This window comes from Tetrao urogallus (assembly GCF_951394365.1).
Source record: "Tetrao urogallus genome assembly, chromosome: 17".
Lineage (NCBI taxonomy): Eukaryota > Metazoa > Chordata > Aves > Galliformes > Phasianidae > Tetrao > Tetrao urogallus.
In genome coordinates this window covers 12553473-12575073 of record NC_136830.1, presented here as the reverse complement: position 1 = coordinate 12575073, position 21601 = coordinate 12553473, and the positions used below count along the sequence as shown (strand labels likewise).

The window sequence follows — 21601 nt, the reverse complement described above, 5'->3', positions numbered from 1 at the left end:
CCTGCGTAAGAAATCAAGCAAGAGAGGTGGGAAACAGCATGGCTAGGCAAGAACCTGCTGATCAAGGAAAAGGAAAAGTACAGGCAGTGGAAGCAGAGATGGGTGGCCTGGGCAGAGTACAGGTTGCCCAGTTGTGGATACTCCATCCCTGGAGGCATTCAAAGACAGGCTGGATGGGATCCTGGGCAGCCTGATCTAGTGGTTGGCATCCCAGCCCACAGACTGGAACTAGATGATCTTGAAGGTTCCCTCCAAACTAAGCCATTCTGTGATTCTTTGCCTCCTGGATATTCAGGGATGGGACCAGGGAAGCCAAGGCACAGAGTAGGTTGGATGGTCACATCCAAAGGGTTGTGGTCAGTGGTTCTGTGTCCAGATGGAGGCTGGTCATGAGTGGTATCCCCCTTGTCTTGGGACTGATGCTCTTTAACATCTTTATCCATGACACAGATGACAGGATTGAGTGCACCCTCAACAAGTTTGCTGATGACACCAAGCTGAGTGGTGCAGTTGACACAGTCAAAGGAAGGGATGCCAACCAGGGCATTCTGGGACAGGTTCTAAAAGTGGGCTCATGAGAACTTAATGACATTCAACAAGTCCGAGTTCTGGGTGTTGCACTTGAGTTGGGGCAATCATAGAGTCATAGAATAGCTTGGGTTGGAAGGGACCCCAAGGATCATCGAATTCCAACCCCGCTGCCACAGTCAGGACTGCCAACCTCCAGATCTGGTACTAGACCAGGTTGCTCAGGACCCAATTCAGCCTGGTCTTGAATGCCTCCAGGGATTCACAACCTCTCTGGGCAGCCTGTTCCAGCACCTCACCACTCTCCCTGTGAAGAACTTTCCCTTCACATCCAGTCTAAACCTTCCCTCTTTGAGCTTAAAATTCCAGATAAGTGTACAGATAAGTACAGACTGAGAGAACTCCTCGAGAGCAGCCCTGCTGGGAAGGACTTGGGGGTTCTGGTGAAGGAAAAGCTGGATACGTGCATCGGTGTGCTCTGGCAGCCTTGAAGGCCTGCCTGGGCTGCATCAACAGAGGGGTGGCAGTGGGCAGGGAAGGGATTGTCCTCTTATGCTCTGCCCATGTGGAGTATTGCATCCAGGCCTGGGGCCCCCAGTACAGGAAGAATGCAGAACTATAGGAGCAGGTCCAGAAGAGGATAATGAATGTCCCGGGGGGCTAGAGCACCTCTTCTATGAGGAAAGTCTGAAGGAGCTTGGCTTTTTCATTCTGGAGAAGAAAAGACTCCAGTGAGACCTCACCGTGGTTTTCCAGTGCTTGAACGGAGCTCATCTAAGACAGGAGAAGCCAACTTTTTACATGGTCTGATAGTAACAGAACAAAGGGGAATGGTCTTAAACTAAAACAGGCAAGGCTGAGGTTAGAAGTTAGGAAGACGTTTTTTACAGAGAGGGTGGCAAGGCACAGGAACAGGCTGCACAGAGAAGCCGTAGATGTCCCATCCCTGGAGGCATTCAAGGTCAGGCTGATGGTTCCTGGGCCATCTGATCTAGTGGATGGCAACCTCCTTCCCACAGCATGGGGTTTGGAACTTGATGGTCTTTAAGGTTCCTCCTAACCCAAGCCATTCTATGATATTCTGTGCTCCATGATGCAGGAGAATGGCTTTCTGGTCCTTGGTGTGATTTTGGTCTTTGTGAGCAGAGATACCTTGCTTTCGCTTGAAACTAAACAGACTCCATGTTTCTTCTCTCTCTTCTTCTCTCTTCTGTTTCTGTAGGTTTTTACTTGTTTTCTCCAAATCACTCGGATCCTGTGAGTGCCACTGAGTCTTTGAATGGGAGCTGAAGTGCTATCTTGTCTAGTTCAAGAATCAAGTATTACCGTATAGATGTGGCTTATTTCTAAATGGTGAACGGGGAGGCCAGACATTAGCTGGTGCTAGCAATAAAAAGAACTGCAGAGGCTATGTGTGACAAGGCAGCTGGCAGTTTTACCCAGGGTTGACACCTGCTGGGAAGGAAGACAGTACTCTGAGGAAGCTTCCTCAGAGCCCCAAAGGAGCTTTCATGTAATTGTTCCTTGTATCTTAATTCAGTCAAACAAGCCACTTGCTCCTGTCCCCAGGGAAGGGAGGGATCTGGGTGAAAGATTGACTTTTCTGGACAGTGGTTGTCAAAGTCCACCAGTCCACTTGTTGCTGCTGTGCTATAAGTCTGTAACTTACTGGGTGTAATTACTACAAAATGTGTAGATTAGCTTTTAATTGTTTTAAGCCTTCGTATGGCACCTTTTGGGGACCTTTAAAAAGGACCAGTGCTAAAGTACCCTCCTACTGGGAGTATGAGGGAACTGTAGAAGTGACTGTATTGAAGTGTTGGTTTTATAGTTTGTTTTTGAATGAAATGTCACTGTGAAATTCTGCTTGCATTTTATCACGAGTGTTTTTTCTTTCAGTACTTCAATACCTTGGAGAACAGCCTCGTGAATCTCTTTGTACTTTTGACCACTTCAAAGTAAGTTTGGAGCTAGAAAAGCATCTTTCCTTTTATCCCAAAAGAAATCCTAGCTGAGTTGAGCCTTTATTTGCAGAAATGCTGTCTGCAAATGTAACCACTTCCCTCTGCATGAGAGAGATTTTCCTGGGTTAGCCTGCATGGGAAGGACTGGTATTTTGTTTAAGGATGCTGTGACCCCAAATGCAGAGTTATCTCTAGGCCACTCAGGCCTGTTCATCATTGTGAGGGCAACAAGGGCAAGATTGGGCCCTGGTCCAAGGAGAGAAAGTTTCTGTTTTGTACTCCTTTGTTAGATAGCAGTTTATTGTTGTGAAGTAACTTCTTATTCCTCTGCTTCACTTCCCCTATCTAGTAAAAAAAGGATAACAACAGTGAGCAAATACTGACCTGCTGTTAGGGAGAGCTCTGAGGATTACAAAATTAGCAAAAGACAGTAAATCTTAGGTTGTCACTCTGTAGTTCTCCTTATAGCAGGGCTATATTGCTGTCACTGCTACGTGTTACAACCCTTAGCCATGCCACAAATCTTTCTTTGTTTTTTCAGGATTTACAGGAAATTTGCTTTTTCCTTTTCTTTGTACTGTGCCTCCATGTTCTTGCTGCTTATTGCCAGTGCCATAAGCAGCTGTGATTTGCAAAAATGTGCAAGTCCATGAATGTGGGTGCACACACAGCCTGTTAACTATGTAGTGGAAGCGTAGCATTCCAGTGCTTCAACTTGTCTTTTGGATACAGCTTCCCTGATGTGATGATGCCATCTTATGCTCGGAACCCTTGGTCGTGTGTCTTCTTCATAGTGTATCTCTCCATTGAGTTGTACTTCATTATGAACTTGGTGAGTACCCACTTACAGCCTTTGACTTCTCTGCCCAAATTTGGAGTTCACTGCCCAACAGAGTCTTTCCTGTTCCCAAAAGCGCTGTATAATAATCTGAGACCCTTTGGCAGAATAATTCCAAAAATGGCAATTTATCTACAGATAGAAGCCTTCTGATATTTGACCATAAGGAAATGAACTAAATCACAGAAAGCAGAATGATATTGAGTATCTTTCAGCTTTCTTCACATTAATATCGTGTTAGGAGTGACATATTCAGTTGTACAAAATGTATTGTCCTTTCCTGTCTTAATTATTCATTGTAAAATGGCTTTTTAATATTTGGACTTTGCTGAAATCCCTTTTAAATCAGTTTGAAAGCGGTGAAATTGCTAAGGATGGCAGGATTTGAAGAGTGCTGACATATGCAGTGTGAGAGTGGCTGCTGTACTTCTGCTTCTTGAACCATTCAGAGCAGGGCTGAAACCAGCTCAGGTGATAATGTAGGAAGTGAAAAAGGGCTTTTCAAAGTTGTTGAGGAATTCTGCAACCCAAGGGAGATGATTTTGATGTCTGGAAGAGGCTTGGATTTCACCACTGCCGTACTAGATGGATTTGACATGTATGCCAGAACTTCTGTGTCAGGGATGAGTCGTGACAGCAGCCCTCAAAACCCACTTTCCAGGAAGACACAAGGGCATTTTAGCAAACCTTTTCATATTGCTTTCTGTTAGAATACATGAGGTTTAGCCTTAGCTATGGAAAACAAGTGTGAGTAGTTAAGAGACCAGGCCCTCCCTGAAAAATAAGAAAAGAAAAAAAAAAGAAGAATTATCACATATGTGATGTGCTCTTTGCCCTTACGATCAGTGACACCTCACTATCTCCGTTCTGCTTCAGCCAACGCAGCACTCTGTAAGATTCCTCTTGCAGGCAATGCCACTCTAGACTGAACGCTCCTGCCTGTTTGAGAAGCACTGACTCAAATTGCAGCAAAGAGTAATGAACAAACCGCTCTTGTCTTCTCTCTGCAGCTTCTTGCTGTTGTGTTTGACACTTTCAATGACATTGAGAAGAGGAAGTTTAAGTCCTTGCTGCTGCACAAGCGCACAGCCATCCAGCATGCCTACCGCTTGCTCATCACCAAGCAGGTACAGCGTGCTGCAGGGAGGCTGAGAGCAGCCTGTGCTGTGGCAGGTGGGGAGGTCAGCCTCTGGAGAAAAGGAATTTGAATGCCAGCCCCCACACGAGGCCATGGAGGTACCTCAGTAAAATGAGAGAACTTTGTCCTAGAGCGCATGTGGTCATTGAGTTCTTCCTGTGGGTGACCTGGGGACTTGTCTGCTGAGCACCAGAGCTTAGAGGAGGGGATGTAATACATGTGAAGGCACAGCCCAGCTGCTAGCTGCTGCATGAATAAATGGAGTGCAGACAGAACTAATTCATCTACTAACAATTCTTTAGGGGGGCAGAGTGCTTTGGGAGGGAGTTGGTTTCTTGTTTAACTTATGGAGTGGGAAAAGAAGTCAGGCTCAAGAATAACTCTCTTTTCTCCAGTAAATTGATTCACATTTAGGGCATATTGGTTGTATTGAGGATTTCTGAGGAAGAGCTTGTATAATCAATGAATGTACAGATGTTATAATTATGAAATAACCAAGAGAGTTTGACTAAGCAGGTTATTATACTAGAAAGAGGATAGAGGGCTTACCCTTGTCCTGGGTTCACTGTAGATCTCCAAAGGACAGATCTGCAGCAGAAACCCTTCCCCACTGGCAGCCAGCTCTTCAATGGTCTGGGAGAGGTGCAGCCAGGCTCCACCCCTTCAGGCAGCACAGCTGAATCGCCATCACTGTGCTCCCAGGGCTGACTCAGTGCTCGCCTCAGGTGGTCAATCAGAGGTTCAGGCCATGATTCAGCAGTTCCCATACAGGCTTGTAGTCTGAAAAAGGTGTCAGTAATAGGGACCTGTTAGGACATCTGATTTCCCAAGAAGAGTGGTTGAACTCTGCTTGGCATGTCTGGTTGAACAGCTCCTAAGGATGGGGGCAACAGAGAACAGCTCTGCGTGAACTGGAAGAACCGACTGCCAGGAGAGCTTTCTGTGTTCTGGGATAGTCAGCATGTTAAAATAAATAGCTTCTGGTGCTTTGGGGGTCAGTTATCATAGCATCCTGCAGTAATACAGAAACCCTGCTTAAAACAAATCCAGAGCAGTAATTGAATATGCTAGTGTGTTTCTGTCTGATGTCCCTACCACAGCATTCCTTTTTGTTTTCCTAGGGGCCACCTGGAATTTCCTTTAGGCATTTTGAAGGGCTATTGCGGTTTTACAAGCCTCGGATGTGCAGCCGGGAGCGATATCTCACTTTTAAAGCACTGAATCAAGGCAATACTCCTTTACTCAGGTAGGGTTTTTGTTTTTGTGTCCCTTTTCACTTTTTCTTACATTGAAAAGAACATTTTGAAATGTGCTAGAAAAGGGTTATGCAGGTAGTTAAGGCAGTCCAAGATTTCTTCATGCAGAATAGTGCAATCTCTGTCCCTTGGAGCTTGCAGTCTAAGCCTGAGGTCTTTCCCCAGTGGTAGAGTTCCAGAGTTAGCTGTCAGTTTCTTCTGTGGGCTTTAGGTCTTACAGAAGAAGGTAGCATTGCAAGCCATTCTGAGTATTGTCAGCCAGTAACCTCTGGCCAGACCAGGGAGAGGTCATTGTTGGGTTATCAGCTGTGGCTGCAGTTCTAATAAGGAGTTTGCAGTTTCCAGAGACTCTCTACTGACAATGCCTGACAAGGATGATTAAGGATTTAATCAACTCCAAGGCTCTGATCAGATGTTTCTTTCTATTTTGCAGTCTGAAAGATTTTTACAATTTCTATGAAGTTGTTAGCTTGAAATGGAAGGTAAGTATGTATTGGGTGGAGAATAGGGGAATTGCATGGGGAAAGGAGAGCAAAGGAGGTCAGTGATTTAAGAGAAGGTGGGTAAGAAGGAAAGACAATTGAAAAGCAGATGGTAGGGATAAGGTGGGTCTCCATCACTGCGTGTTTTCCGGGTGGAGGTAGCATTGGTTTATTTCGATTGTGGCTCTTGTGCTTCCAGGCAAAACGAAATCGTGAGCACTGGTTTGACGACCTTCCACGGACAGCATTCCTTATTTTTAAAGGTAACAAGCTGTGTTTAAATGACAGCATGTGTTGAAATAATAAGAAAAGTATTTCTATACCAAGAAAAGATGCTCTGAAAGAGCTTCCTTGCTTTATGTAGAATAAGGTAGTTGGCAGTAGTGAACTAAACCCTGTGTGAAGTCATGGAGGGCTGTTTTCTTTTATCAGCATAGAGGTTTTTCAGAGCAGGGGATTTATGCTTGCTGAGTCTAGCAGAATTTACAGTTTGTTTCTTCATATCCCATGTAGCAACTCAGAGCAGAGACTGTGGAGTGGGACTTCTGTTTTCACAGAAGCTGCTAGGCTTCCTAGTCCCGCAGTGTGAATCCAGTGCTCATACAGATCAAGTGCAGCTGCTCAGGATGGGGAAGATCTAAAATACCTGGCCGTGTAATCTGCCTTGCAAGTGTCGTTTATCTTCCGTGCCCCAAGTTTCCTGATTGCATGTAGCCATTCAGAAATAAGTCCTTATTTGTAATTTTGTTTTCGTGTTGTATGCTGGAGGGAAACAGACAACAGCATCTTGATTCAAATGTACAGCTGCCATAAACGTCCTACCTATCTTGGCATTTACTCTTTCTTGACAGCATGTGTTGTTGTAAAGGTGGGCTGTTCTTCATCAGTTGTTTTTACCTCTGTCCACATCACAGAACTAGTGTATAGGGGTGGGGAGAAGGCGTCTGCTGGGTTAAGGATACTGAGTTAATTGCCACTAAAATTCCTAACGAAATTTCAGATTGGTCCCAAAAAGTTTCTAATCTACTAATCCTCTTAAATTTTGTGCTGAGGGTTGGTATGAGAAATATTTCAAAGAAGACAGAGGAAGCTGTGTGTAAGATCTAAAAGACTGCCTAAACATTTATTTTGTCATACTTTCCTTCCTGCAGGCATCAACATCCTTGTGAATTCCCGTCTATTCCAATACACCATGTGTGAGTAGCAGCAGCAAGTGATGCTCCCTTGATTGCATGGCTCGGGGTGCTGTCTGTGCTAGGCTCTCCAAGGATGTGGCATGTGGGGCCTGGCTGTGGGCTGAGCTGCCATTCCTGTATGAATTCTGGAGTTTGGACGAAGAGGGATGGAATGTGTGCTTGTACCGACCATACTGCAGCTTGAATTTGCAGCTCTCACGGTGTTGAGTCTTCTGGAGAGGCTCAGGTTTCACCGTTTCAAGATACACTCGTGATCTCACTGCGTAGGAGTTGGCTTGTTGCATTTAGATACGTTGGTGGTTAGCTTTCATAAGCCTTGAGGTTTTTATCTTACAACTGAAGTGTGCTGGATGAGGAACTGCCTTGCCAGTTGGCCTGTTTGCTTTTCAGAAGGTTCATGCACCATTGCCGCTGAAGAGATTGCTTGGGAACTGAACTGCCAGGGAGAATGATTCTCTGCTCCTCTTGAGGAGGAGTGCTTAATCATGGTGCTGCTTCTAGTGGCCTAAACAGTCTCTTCCTGCTCAGTAATTTGTTGGCTGTTTTTGAGCATCAGAGGGGAGAGATTTTTGTAAATTGAGATGCTAAACAAAAGGTAGGAGTAGGGGTGTGTGGAGATCTGAGTGAAAAGGTAAAATCCTGCACCTTCAGAGCCTAGGTTTGAATGGTGTGAAGCAGTGATAGAGCCAAGATGACTGGGGCCTAGCACTGCTTGGAGCACTTCCTCTGTCCTGTGCTGCTGGGGACACGGTGGTTCTCAAGATCTGGATGCAGAACTAATATGAAACTGAAACGTTCTGCCACGCCTGCTATACGTTCTGCTATACCTGTGTATAAAATAATCTTGGGAAAAAAATGACTGAGTGTGATTCAGATCGCTGGTTTGGTTTGGTTTCTTTCCTTCTGGAGACAAAAGTCTGAGTTTTGTGACTCTTCCAAGCTACAAAGTCAGTTAGTTGAATTGGAAATACTGTCCCTCCCACATGGCCTATATTGTAATCTTTTTGTTAGCCTAGGAAGTAGTTATCCTCTGATCCAGGAGTGTTTTTGTAGTGGATTTTTACTTTGTTTTTCAGATACTGTGGTGGCTGTGAATGGAATTTGGATTCTTGTTGAAGCCTTCATGCTGCAAGGTAGGAAACCTTGCAGCTCATTTCTTGGCTATGATGCTGGGTGATTGAATAAAGGGAGAGCTAGAAAAAGTTTTTCTTGTGTCTTGCAGGAGGGAATTTCTTCTCCAGAAATGTCCCATGGAGCTACATCGTCTTCCTCACAAGTAAGCTGATGCCTCCCGATGTGACTGTGTCATTAAATAATGAGTTGAGAATGGAGTGAGGGAATAGACAGAGATTCCCAGAGAACACACTCACAGGATGCTGCAGAACAGAGGGGAAAGTAGATGATTCCTCTCTGAGATCTCTTTCTGCAGGCCAAGCCTAGGCTACCCGTAGCATCCACGTGCTGGGTGTTTTATCATGGGATAAAAGGAAGTGCACAAGCAAAACTGAATTCTGGCACAACATTCTGGCCTTATGTATGGGAGCCTCAGCATTTATAGTGTGTTACCCAAGCTAACTGCTTTGTAGGCCGCTCATGTGTTGTTTTGGAGGGAAACTGTTGTCCTTTTCATCTCACCAAGAGTAAGGATGGCCGTTGGGTGGCTGTGAAACCAGTGTTCAGCATTCCTCTGCTCAAAAGACTGCTCACCTGTGCAAAGTGCAAGCTTTTGTATAAGCCCTCCATATAATGCTGCTTATTTCTGTGCATGGCTCTCAAATTGTTTTACAGTCTATGGTGTGGAGCTGCTCCTGAAAACCACTGGACTGGGGCCCGTCGAGTACCTGTCCTCAGGCTGGAATCTGTGAGTGCACAGTAATGTTTTGAGAGGCGATAAAAATTGCTGCATTAGAAAGACTGACTTCTAACAGGAAGCAAGTGCAGGCTTCTGCTTGTAGCCTTGTGCATCCTGCTGGGGTGAAGCAGCACCAAGAGCCTCCTCTCTGCTGAAATACTAGGAACCTATCATTGCTCTTACTTTTGTTCTTTTTTTTCATTTCCAGCTTTGACTTCTCGGTCACCCTCTTTGCATTCCTGGGGCTGATGGCACTGGCGTTCAACATGGAGCCGTTCTACTTCATTGTTGTCTTGCGACCTCTTCAGCTGCTGAGGTGAGACAGGGAGCACAAAGAACAGGTGGGGAGGAAAACGGTATGTTTTCCATCATTTCAGCTGGGGACTGAGCTCCTACCCAGGAGAGGGCAAGGATTGCTCTGTGGGTACGTGACCATGGCAAACGCAAATCATGTAGAGTAATGAGATTAGCCAGCGTTATCAAAATGAATGATAACAAAAACTTGGGATGGGATATGAAATCCCGTGCTTTGGAGCTTAAGCTGATCTCTAATAGAGATCAAGGGATTTACCAGGGGCAGATTATCCTATGTCTGCCTTCGTGGGGTTCTTACACCTCCTCTGAATTGTCTGATGCTGTTCAGAGAAAAGCTCCTCTGCCATGGTGAGACAGTCTGAGCCAATTTAATAATTTCCATTGAATTACCTGAAATTACAGTTTTCAAAGGATACTGCTTTCTGGGGTGAAGTACAACCCTGCTCTGGCTGCATTTCACCATAAGCGAGGCTGAGGCTTGTAACCTCTGCTGCTCACTAAAGTGGGTCTGATTAACCCTCTTGTTTTAAGGTCTGTTCAACATTGCAGGCCACTCAGAGTCGCAAAGTCATAGGTGGAAGGCATTTGAGAAGCAAAGTATTGCTTTGTTAAAGGCAAGTTAATGCAGTTTAGCCCTTCAGTGAGGATTTAAAGAACACTTTGATGCTCAAGTAGGGGGATGAAATGCTGTCCCTTGCCAAAGCCCATGTTTGGCAGCTTAGCTTCTCCATAAAGGCTGATGGCACTGCCAAATTTGAAATTAGCAGGCACACTGTGGCTTCATCAGTTTTTTCTCAGTCACAGAGTAAACTCAGGAAAGTTTGCGTCTGGGAAAAGGAATATTGAGTCCTGACTCTGTACACAGGATTAGTTGAGACTTTTTTTCCTAAATAATAACAATAATTTAAAAATCTTTGGATCGTGCTGCATAAGAAGATGTGGGCCTTTCCTTGAGAGTTGCTAATCCTGTAGGCACCTACCTGGATGTGTTGTAGGCATTCAGGTGAAACAGCAGAATGTTATTCAGTAAGCAGATCACTAGAGATCACTAGAACAAGTAGAGATCCTGTGGATTTGGTGTCAGAAAACCTTCCCTGTTTGTTAACCTGGGAGGTTCAGAGAGCTGTGATATTCTTTTTAATATTCCCGACAGCTCTGGAGAAGTTGCAGTGCATAGGTAACTTCTGACGTCTCCTTTCAGACTCTTTAAATTGAAGAAACGCTACAGGAATGTCCTGGACACGATGTTTGAGCTGTTCCCTAGGATGGCCAGGTACTGATTGGCACTCTTAAACTGGAAAAAGGAAGGGTGAAGTTTAGTGTCTAGGGCTGTTGTTCTTTTTTTTTTTTTTTTTTTTTTTTTTTTTTTTTTTGGAGCAATTTGTGATGGGAAGCTATTCTGGGACACCCCCTGCTTCTATAAAGATAAGTAAGAGTTGGTGTTTTACTTTTCTGCCCCCTGACTCTGGTGAAAGGAGGCCTATTTGTGAGGAATATTGGCAGGAATGCACTCAATCCCAGGTGTTTCCTTGTCCTTCACACAGACACTTCAGAGCATTACTGTGAAATGGGGGGGGGGCAGAAGGAGCTTGGTGTTTGAGTGGGGCATCTTTGGATGTTATTTTCTTGGAGCAGATCTGGGCAGAGCATTTTAGGAAGAGAGCATTGTTCTTGGCACTGTCCCAGAATCGAGGATGTGGAGAGGGCAGAACCAATGTGTTGGTTTTCTAATTAAACAAACTTCTCTCCACAGTTTTTCTAGCAGAAAAAATACAGACTGGGGGGAAATCCAGGCTGTTCTGTAATTTCTTAGAACGTTTCTGCCTTGAGTGAGTGGAAAGTTCCTTGTCCAAAGACCTTCTGAATGAACGCACAAAGAACAGCAGGGCGATGCTGGCAAAGAGGGTGGTGTGTGGTTTTTCAGTTCCGCTTGCTATCCCTTGGAAATTCCTTCCACAGCAACCAGACTGTGACTTTGTATTTTCCCTGCCTTAGTAACTTTTCAGTGTTATGGTATTTGTGGTTTTTGCCTCCAGCCTAGGTTTAACCCTGCTGATCTTCTACTATTGCTTTGCCATCGTTGGCATGGAATTCTTTGCTGGTGTGGTCTACCCGAACTGCTGCAAGTGAGTGCTGCAAATCCATCCCTGTCTGCAATGGGTTTGGTGCTAAGCTAGTAGTAATGCTTCTGGCAGCCCTGTCTTCCTAGGGGGAAAGGGCCCGAAAATGTGTCTGAGAGAGGCTTTGTAGCTAAGGCAATGTGCTGGGAAAATCTATGTGACATGCTTCGCTTCTTGTGGTAAGATTGGATGAAATGGCTTTTACATTGCTTTTGGAAAGGGAAGATCTGACTAGTTTTAATGAGATTTGTATTGCTCCTCATCTAGATGTACTGGGAGAACTTCTTTCTGCTATTGTAGCTTTGTAGGAATGCTTTTAATTTCTGCTGTAGAGCAAAGTTGAGATTTTCATTTCTGTTGCACTGGAACTGCTCTGCCATATATCACATATTAGACCCAACTTTCTACATGATAAATTCACCTTGAATTCACCTCATCTTAGAAGCCAAGCTGTCCTGTGCCCTTTGTATCGTAAGTGATGGCAGACCATGCAGAAATGCTAATCTTTGAAGATGTGAGCCAAGGAGACAAAAACATTCGGGTTCTCTGGTCTAGTGTTTGCTGAATGATTAGAAAGACTCTCTGTGGTTTGTGCTAAGCTCTACTCTCTGTGGTTTGTGCTAAGCTCTGAGGGCTTAGCTAACAAGTGTTAGCCAAGAGATAGAAACTGCCACCCAGCTCACCACCTTCTAAGCTTCTGTGTTTGTAACCCTGAGATGTTGCTGCTCTCTTCTCATTCTTTGTCTTCTTCAACCAGCACAAGCACCGTGGCGGATTCGTACCGCTGGGTGAACCACACAGTTGGTAACAAGACAGTTGTGGAAGAAGGCTATTACTATCTCAACAACTTTGACAACATTTTGAACAGCTTTGGTAAGGACAGTTTATTCTAGCAAAGATTGTTCCCTGGTGCTTCTGCGTTCCTGCAGAGCTGGATAGCAGCACTGCAATGCTCGTGTAGACCTGGTACTCTCTAAGAGTTGTCCTAGCACACCTCCAACAGCATCCTTCTCTTCTGGACAATGTCAGCTGAGTAATAGCCTGCTTGCTTTGCAACAAAGTCAAGACACATCTCTTAAAAGCCAATGTGAAGCAAGCACATCTATTCTGACTGGTAAGCAGACCAGATTTCCAGAAATGTTTAAGGAGGGCTTCAGCTTACTGCCCTTCTGTAGAGCTAGCAGTAATGCTAATATATTTATTTAAACTGACTGATAAAGAATAATTTGAATATGGTGATTATTTTTAACAATTTTTCTTAATGCGTGAGCAGAGATATTTATCTCCTGGGAATTTCAGAGCTCTCCATACTCTGTTGGGAGAGGGTCAGGTCTGTTTCTGACTCTGAAGAAATACAGATTAAGCCATGTTCCTGTTTCTATGTGTCTACTCCCTTTTGTCATCAGTGGGAGGATGACAAATTGCAGTGATGAGGGCCTGCATTCTGTATCTGGAATTGCTGGCTGTGTTGAAGCTTGGTATCTTGCTTCGGTCTTCCCTGTCAAGTCCCTTATTTAGAAATCCTAGAGCAGGTCAGGTTGGATAAAGCAACTGTCTTTATTTTTTTCTTACTTGTATGCAGTTACACTGTTTGAGTTGACAGTCGTCAATGATTGGTACATAATCATGGTAAGTAAACCTCAGCTACAAACAGCACAGTCTCTTGCCAGTTGAGCTTGATCTTTCATGCCACCACTGCTTTCTTCCCCTTGCACTTGGAGATGGCAGGATTAGTCCCAACACTGTCACTTGCTGTGGTCATGCGATTGTTCCTTTTAATCCCCGGGTGATATTTGAGCTCTGTGACATGCCACCTGACATGATTTCTTCTTGAACTTGACCAGCCCTCAGGCTGAATTTTGCAATCTGGACAAGCGAAGTCACACTATATTCCAATTTATCACCCTGCTGTCCAGGCTGTATTCTTATAGTAGCAATGGTTCATACAATCACAGGCCTTCAGTGTTCAGTGGTTTTGTATATAGGATAATCTCATTTTGCCTTTAGAGATGGATTACCTGCAAGACCCAGTTGGGGCACTGAGCATTGTGCAGGCAGCCTCTGGTGTTAGCTATGGAGCCACAAGTATGAGATAGATGGACGGAATTCATGCTGCCTTACTTCTGTTAGCAAGCAGTTATCAACAAGCTCTCCCTTCTTATGCATACTGGTGACTTTTTTCCTGTCTTCTCTAGGAAGGGGTGACATCTGAAACCACTCACTGGAGCCGCCTGTATTTCATGATCTTCTATATTGTGACCATGGTAAGTTTCTGAAGATGCTTCCTGTATCAAATTGGGGCTGAGGGGAAGCAGCTTTTACCGTATTACAGAGGGAGCTTCCATCCCTAAGTGAGCACAGCTTTGTTTCTCTGTGTAATGTCTTCCAGAAAAAGATGTGAGCCCACATCACTTGCAGGAAGTTACATTTATGAGCATTGACAAAGTTGATGCTGCACAACCTGGGCCTGGGGTAAAGCTGAGAGCAGCACAGCCTTTTTCTGGCCCGTTTGTGGTTTACCATCATCAACTGACTTTCAGGCAGATGTGTGAATTGGGATGTGTCCATCTTGGAGCACCAGGAGCTGAAGCACAGACCAAAATGCTCAGCTTTCTGTTGTTGAATTGGACTGCAAGAATCCCCCAGCAGCAGCCTCCTGATCTCTTGTGTTCGTGTCCTCTCCCAGGTGGTGATGACAATCATTGTGGCATTTATTCTGGAGGCTTTTGTCTTCCGCATGAACTACACTCGGAAGAACCAAGATTCAGAAGGTTAGAACTGAGGACTGGCTGACCCAAACATTGCGTCTTCTCTCTGGTGTCTTATGTCTTAAGTTCTTTACCAAGAGAGTGGTGAGGTACTGGAACAGCGGCCCAGAGAGGCTGTGGATGCCCTGTCCCTGGAAATGTTCAAGGTCAGGTTGGATAGGGCCCTGGGCAGCCTGGTCTGGTATGAAATGTGGAGGTTGGTGGCCCTGCATGTGGCAGGGAGTTTGCAGATTCATGATGCTTGAGGTCCCTTCCAACCCAAACCATTCTATGATTCTATATTTATGTCTGGAGGAAAGAATCAATTGACCAGCAAAGACCAGATTTTTTTTATTTTTTATTTTTTTTAAAGCCTGAATTCCTAAGCTCATTCTTATCTTTTTGTACATTTCTATCTGAGCTTTCTGTTCTGGCCATCACTTCTCCCTGCCCTGCATGCAGAACAAGGAACGCTGCCTATCTAGTCCTCTCTGTCTCCCAGTTGTACTTAGACTGGTGACCATACGCTGGGTTTGGATGCACCTTTTTGTACCTTTTAAGAACAGGCTGTGACTGGTCTCTCCATCCTGTCGCACCTCTGTGAGTCATCGCTTCCTCACTGTCCTTTGTCCCCTGAGTTGTGCATCTGTAGCTTCAAGGCCTGCTAATTTAGGTACCATCAAGGTATTAATTTCTTGAAGGCCCTCCCTGCTATTCTCAAGTGATTTACACCCAGACTTTTCAAACTTTGTGTAAACTAATCTTGATTCTTTACAATTTTCTGCAGAGAAGGTATAGTTACTGCACTTTGATATGCCAGAGGATCTTACTTGCAGAAAGATGCAGTGAAGGCCCTGTCACAGGAATGGCTGCGATTAGCTCATCTGATCTTTCTTAGGTGCCAGAAGATCCAAATGTGTGGTGTCATGTCAGTAGGAGCCAGGCATTATTAGTTACAGAACCATTCCTCATCCTGATCCTTCAGGTATCCACTTTGAAGGGTGCAGTGAAAGGCGTTAGTTAACATTTACTTCTCCAGCTGTGTTGGGCAGCTGAAGGCCAAGAGGCAGCAACCAGTGTTTGATTGTTTGTTTTGCTAGTTAGCTTGCAGGTGGCAGAAAAGCTACAAGGCTTTAACACATCAGGCTCCTTGGTATCTTAAAAGCTGAGACATGCTTGCTGACCCTACACACTAATTTTCTTTATCCCTCTTTTGTTGGAGAACAAGGACATATGTGTTCCAGTCAAAAAAGTAGATGTAGGCTGTTCCTGAATCTCGCGTGGGCCTGTTTGCTTTGCCTTCCAGTTTCATGGAAGCAACATTCATCTTGCTGACTTCTCTTCCTCTTTTTCTTGCCTTTCCAGAAGACAATGGCATTGTGCTGGAGAAGGAGATCTCCAAGGAGGAAGTGATTGGGATAATCGAGCTGTACAAGTGGAGTTCAGCTGCCACTGAAATTTCTCAGCTGCAGAAGATTGTTTTGCAGATGGACAAACACGGGGTAAGAGGAAACCCATAATGTAGGTCCTTGGCTTGAAGGGAGGAAGGCACACCAGGCCTGCAGGTACCTTTTTGCTGCCTTCCAAAGGAAATCCGTATGCATCTTTGTCATGTTTAGAGCTGAGCCGCAAAGAGGAACTGTGTGGAAATAGCACATAGTTGTTCTGCCCTGGAAAAGTAGCAGCTGAATGTCCTCTGTCCTCTATAGCCCTGACAAGGACTCGTTACAGCCTGCAGACTTCACATAGAACTGTCCTGGCCCAGTACTGGCTGGAAAGAGGATATTTATCTTTCTGCAGAAAAACCAGTCTTATTCTCCTGCCTCTCTTTCTGTGCCATCATACACTTAGGCTCAGACAGTCCTGAAGCATAATGCAACAATGTGTGCATATTGATCCAAACAGAAGCTTTCTGTTCTCTGCATCATTGCTTACCTTTTCACTCCAGGGCAGGATGGACAATTGGAAAGATGAGCTGACCTGGCTAACTGTTCTTGTGTCTGAGAACTGCTGGCTTTTGCATCTGAGAGGAGTTTAAATGTTTGTTTTAATAACAGCTATCGTATCTGTGTATCCTGTATGCAGAATGCCAGTGCTGCAGTCCCTTAGTGGATCTTTATTTACTTTGGTTGGCTTGGTAGTTAAATGTTGAGTTCTTGTTCACATAAAATAGATGATGCTACTTAGAAACAGATTTCAAGTCAGTTAACCAAAGGATGATGTCTTCAGCCTTGCAGTGGAGCACAGAGTGATGGTCTGGAGTTTCTTTGGTTCTCAGTGCTGTTCAGATGACTCATAGGCGAGAGTAATTCATAACTCAGCCCTCTGCTTATGTGATCTAAAAAGTCTAGGCCTGTGGATTAAGTGGTATGTGCTAAGCAAATGAGACCTGAAATTGTTCTAAGCTGAGATCTTCCTTTGGAAGGCTGGGTTTCAGCCTTGTTCCAGATGGTATGTTCTTCTGACAAAATTGAGTGCCCTTGACACAGCTGTGTCCATTTGAGCTGGTCTCCTGCAGCTCTTTGTAGCCTTCAGGGATCCCTCCAGCGAAATACATCTCAGCCTGGAGCAGATGCCTGCGTTTAGTCAGGTGATGTGTGCTCTAAAATACCACTGTCTGCTGGCAATGAGAACAGCCTAGGCTCTCCAGTGGGTGACACACCAAAGTTCCAGCACAGCTCCTGTGAGCTGCTCAGGGACTGACAAATGCCATCTTTTCATCTTCTCCTTCCCCCCATCTCCTTAGCAAGTGTCAACGCTGTTTCTGGGACGCAGATCAAGGACCAAGAGTGACTTGAGTATGAAGATGTATGAGGAGGAGATTCAGGTATGTGGGTGTAAGTTGGAAATACCAGTAAGCCTCTGTCATTAACAGAACACTTCATGTTCCCTGACATTTCTAAACGCAGAAGGCGTTCTCCCTCTGAGACACAGGCAGCTTTATGAAAGGAGCAGGCAGTAGAGGAACTGTGCTTTAGATTCATTAGTGCTGGTGTTCAGGGGCTTTCTTGAACATGTCAGAGCCTCCTCGGTGGGTTCAGGAGCCCAGCTGTGTTGATGACATGCATCAGCAGTGGCAGTAACAGTGCAGGCTGCATGTAGGTGCTCGGCTTGCCCAGCTTACCCATACTTGTGAGGGTGGGCATTGGTTGCTGGGCTAAGTGCACGGAGTGTTCCTGGGACTCGGCTGCATGATGCTAATTTGTTAAGGCACTGGAATGTGATTGTTTGAGCTTGGGTGTGTCTGTGCAACAGAAGCCAAGTGCTCTGCAAGTGCCAGTTGTTCCTTCAGAATAGCAGGCTAATGAAGATGGGAAATGTTTAAATAGCTGATTCTCTGGATTGTTTAAGGTACTGCTGTTAAGTGTTCTTTGAGGTTAGGAGCCTTATGCCATGAATTTGGCTACTGTTGAAAGGTCATGGACTAGTATAATGATTAGCAATGAAGGCATTAATTTCATAACCATTAGAATATTTCCTTTGTCCCCTGGGCAGCTAGCTTGTGGATGAGTCTTCAGTCCTGCTAACAAAAATAAGCACACTAATTGTGGAGCTGGTAATCCGCAGTGAAGCTCCCTGCTTGTTGTGCTTGGTCTCTGACGCAGGGATGTAATGTCCTGTAATACCCTGGGTGCAACTCTGTAAGCCGCAGATGTCACTGGGATTCAGTATGGCAGTCCCTGAGCACTGGGGGTCATTTGACTGTGATATTTCCTTGCTCTGGTTTGTCAGACCTGACAGCTCAGCTAGCTGGAGCTGACCTGTGGCTGCTCCTTCTTGCCCAGGCTGTAAATGCTGATATGTGAGCACACCCTTCGTGGCTTTGCTGAGGTTGACGAGGTTGTTTATGTGGGCCATAAACAGGGCCTTGGAAAAAGCCCCTCAGTTTGAGCACACATAGACTGGGTTCCTGCTGGTCCATGTGGCAGCTTTGGGGCAGAGACTGATCTGTTCTGATCTTCTGTCACAGGAATGGTATGAGGAACATTCCAGGAAAGAGGAATCCCAGATACCTTTGCAAGAGTCTGCATCTGCTTCCCAGAGCTCTCTGAAGCCCCTGAGCCTCCGACAACGTTCCCAGACCGTCACCTAGGCCTGGCTAGTGCAAGCTGCCTTCTATGCAATAACCTAGAGTATTACTTCACAGCATATATGTTGGGATGATGTATATAGATCTGTTCCATGTACTGGTTTGCGTTAGGGATAGAAGCTCTTCCGTTAAGTGCAAAAAAAACAGGTGGACTCTGCTACAACCAGACTGAGCACGATGCTGTGCTCAGCACAGAGTGATCTTCTTGGACAGAAATGGAGACCTTCTTCCTCTGAGCTGCTTCCCAAGCTCAATCCTGCTGTTTGTCTTAGCAGTAACAGACCCTGGGGAAAGGGATGTGTAATCCATTAACAGCAGGAAGTGTGCTGAGGCTACATGCTTACAATTTAAAAAAGAAAAAAAAAAAAAAAAAAAAAGAGGCCCTTTTTGAAGGTCTGCTTCACTTAAAGGGTACTATTAACCTAGGAATAAAAGATCAGGGAGGGAGGTAGTTTTTGCTTGGTGTTTTGTTTTTTTTTGTTTTTTTCCTCTCTGCCCTCCTTTTGCAGAGCAAGAGGAGGTGCTATGGAACTTCAGCACTAGTGGAGAGCACCCTTTTCCCTCCTTCTTGGGACACCTGGATGCAGTCCCTGCAGTAGATTCAGTTCTGACTGTTGAATTTAACTGTCCCTGAGCCATTCTCTGGAAGCTGGTGAGCGGCAGAAATCTTATTGCATTATGACCATAGTGGGCACAGAAATTTAGGGAGACAAACTCTTTGCTGTGGCTGTGCAGTATCTGCATCTCTGCAGGTCAGTTATGCCCACGGCACTGCCTGGGATCAGAATCACTTCTGTAAACCCTTTAGCTCTCATCTTCCTAGGGAAGGGTGATTCTGCTGGGTGAGCTCCATCACTTAGCCACCTGCTTGTAGATGGCAAGACTTTGGCTGGTCATTAGTTCAAATAGGTGACTGGGAAGGAGAGGACTTTGCAGCTCCAAACCCTTATTTCTGCTTGGGGCTGAAACTTACAGAGAGTCCATCAAACAGTACTGCTTGTTGGCCCTCAGGTAGGTCATTGCTTTGTTTAACAGGAGGGTCAGTCAGCACAGCAGCATTCCTCCTCCCTTGTTCTCGCCCATGCAGAACTGTTCCTCAAGCAGGCAAGTGCTGACTGGGTCGGATCTTAGGAGAATCCTCTGCTGAAGGGCTTTACTGTTTACACAGTTCTGGATGCAGAACTGTGAAGGACGATGATTCTTCTCATGTGTCTGCTTTTCAGTGTCTGGCACGGAGGCTGCCAGACCAGGTAGCTGGGAGAGGACGAGGGAGGGGAAAAAGGCTCCTTGGCCAGCTCTGACACGTAAACTCTGGGATTGTGGCAGGTTGCTTCATCTCTTGTGTTTCATTACTGCAAAGCGGTGACAGCCTGTCTCTGAGTTCCTTTCTTATCCTGTCACCACAGAAAGTGCTGAGAGTGAACATTGTCAGCGTGGAGGTTCACCGTACCTCTTGCTGTTTGATTTTTTTCTCAGGTTCAGATTACAGTGGATATGGCAGGGATGGGAGGCTTTTCCCTTCCTTTGGGTGAATGGGGTGGTGGGATGTAGGGAATGGGCGCACATCCCAAGTACATTTTTTGGAAAAGATGAGATTTTCAGAGGCAGGCAACATGATGTGTGCTCCTCACCTCTGAACAGCTGCGTTCGCTGGGTGCCTCAGGGCAGCTCTTTGTTTCCCTTCTGGGCTCTGCAAGTGGCATGAAAGTAATTCTGAGCTGAACCGTGAAGGACCTTAAAGGGCTATTTTCCAAACCATAAATTTGACCACAAATTAATGAGCAGTGCAGCATTTGTCTTGCAGTTGCTCTGCGTGGGACTGCAGACTGGAAGACTTACCTGCGTTCATCCTGGGGCTGGGGGCGATGTTTCCCAAGTTATGGGCAGGGTGGGCGTTGTGAAGGTTAGAAAAGGAAATGTGGCTTTGTTTAAAGTCTGTGTCACCGTGGCAGGGCTGTCACTGACCTGTTCTGGAGCTGCAGCTTTATGCTGTGCTGCAGAGACACTGACCTACTCACACGTGGGAGAAGGGCTCTGGTGTGGGGAGCAGCACTGAAGCCCCTGGACTGGGCTATGGGGCTCAGGTGCTGCTTTTCTGTTTTTTATACTAAGATGTGGGTTTGCCCCCATGTACACAATGTATTATTTTTTAAGCAAGGAAGATCACAGAAGTTTACTTTTTTTGGAAGGAAAAGAAGTAAGAAAAGAAGTTTGAGTATGGGGCCTCCCCAACTATTTACTCTTCCTCCCCACCTTACCCACAGACTAACGACAATCATTTTGCAGGGAATGAAGGAGGAACACCAGGGGGTTTTGTATGCTGGTGTTTTGTTTATAAAGATAATTTTATGGACATGTCTGTAAAATATTCTCTAGATTTTTCAAGCACACTAATAAAGAGCATCCTCAGCTTTGTAGAGGCGGCAGCTTGCTTTCTTCCTGCCTGCAGTTTCAGAAGCTCGGTTTCAGTTTACAGATTGCCACATCCTTTGGAAAGAAACTGTGCCCGCTCTCTCTCTCCAGTGGCAACTGCTTGCAGGAGCACTTGTCACATGCACAAACTCTTGCTCCTGGCCCTTGCCAGCTCACAGCCCAGCTTCTTTCTGTGCCCCTGCCAGTTTTTCTCTCTGTTACCACCTTACTCTTAAACGTGCGTTTTGTTTTTATAGCTACCTCCAAGGGACAGGAGGGGCTGCAGAAGCTGTTGCTCCTTCACCTCGGTATCTGTGCTGAGTGGTGCTTGTTGGAAGCTGGGGCTGGCTCTGGTAAATCCATGGCAAAACCAATAGCAGCCAGCAAACAGCACCTGAATTCTTGTGAAAGCACTTATCCAGCCAGAGAACAGAGGAATGATCTGGGCCCAGAAGGGAAGAGCAGCAGGCTAGGAGAGCCTGAAAGCTGACAGCAGCAGAGTGCTGCTTGTGCAACTGCCCTCTGTCCCCACAGAGCAGCACTGGGCTAACCACAGCAGTGCATGCCTGCATCAGGCCCAATGGCTGCAGTCAGTGCTGACCCGTGCACTGTGCTGCTGTGACAGCAGCTTCAGCTGCATGTGACTGCTGTTGGGAAACGTGC

General features: G+C 45.6%; 1 protein-coding gene across 1 annotated transcript in view; it reads left to right on the top strand.

The window, feature by feature from the left end:
* Nucleotides 1-18529, top strand: part of TPCN1 (two pore segment channel 1) — a gene marked incomplete at both ends in the record, with an annotated part of 45565 nt that extends 27036 nt beyond the window's left edge. The window contains 21 exons of the mRNA XM_079543711.1: nucleotides 1751-1785; nucleotides 2428-2486; nucleotides 3225-3324; nucleotides 4341-4457; nucleotides 5590-5714; nucleotides 6158-6206; nucleotides 6406-6469; nucleotides 7358-7402; nucleotides 8479-8535; nucleotides 8625-8678; nucleotides 9191-9263; nucleotides 9463-9570; nucleotides 10771-10842; nucleotides 11606-11695; nucleotides 12447-12562; nucleotides 13272-13318; nucleotides 13885-13953; nucleotides 14376-14460; nucleotides 15802-15938; nucleotides 17183-17263; nucleotides 18407-18529. Coding sequence (XP_079399837.1) covers nucleotides 1751-1785; nucleotides 2428-2486; nucleotides 3225-3324; nucleotides 4341-4457; nucleotides 5590-5714; nucleotides 6158-6206; nucleotides 6406-6469; nucleotides 7358-7402; nucleotides 8479-8535; nucleotides 8625-8678; nucleotides 9191-9263; nucleotides 9463-9570; nucleotides 10771-10842; nucleotides 11606-11695; nucleotides 12447-12562; nucleotides 13272-13318; nucleotides 13885-13953; nucleotides 14376-14460; nucleotides 15802-15938; nucleotides 17183-17263; nucleotides 18407-18529 — 1706 coding nt within the window. The remainder of the gene's footprint in view (nucleotides 1-1750; nucleotides 1786-2427; nucleotides 2487-3224; nucleotides 3325-4340; nucleotides 4458-5589; nucleotides 5715-6157; nucleotides 6207-6405; nucleotides 6470-7357; nucleotides 7403-8478; nucleotides 8536-8624; nucleotides 8679-9190; nucleotides 9264-9462; nucleotides 9571-10770; nucleotides 10843-11605; nucleotides 11696-12446; nucleotides 12563-13271; nucleotides 13319-13884; nucleotides 13954-14375; nucleotides 14461-15801; nucleotides 15939-17182; nucleotides 17264-18406) is intronic.
* Between the last annotated feature and the right edge of the window lie 3072 nt (nucleotides 18530-21601).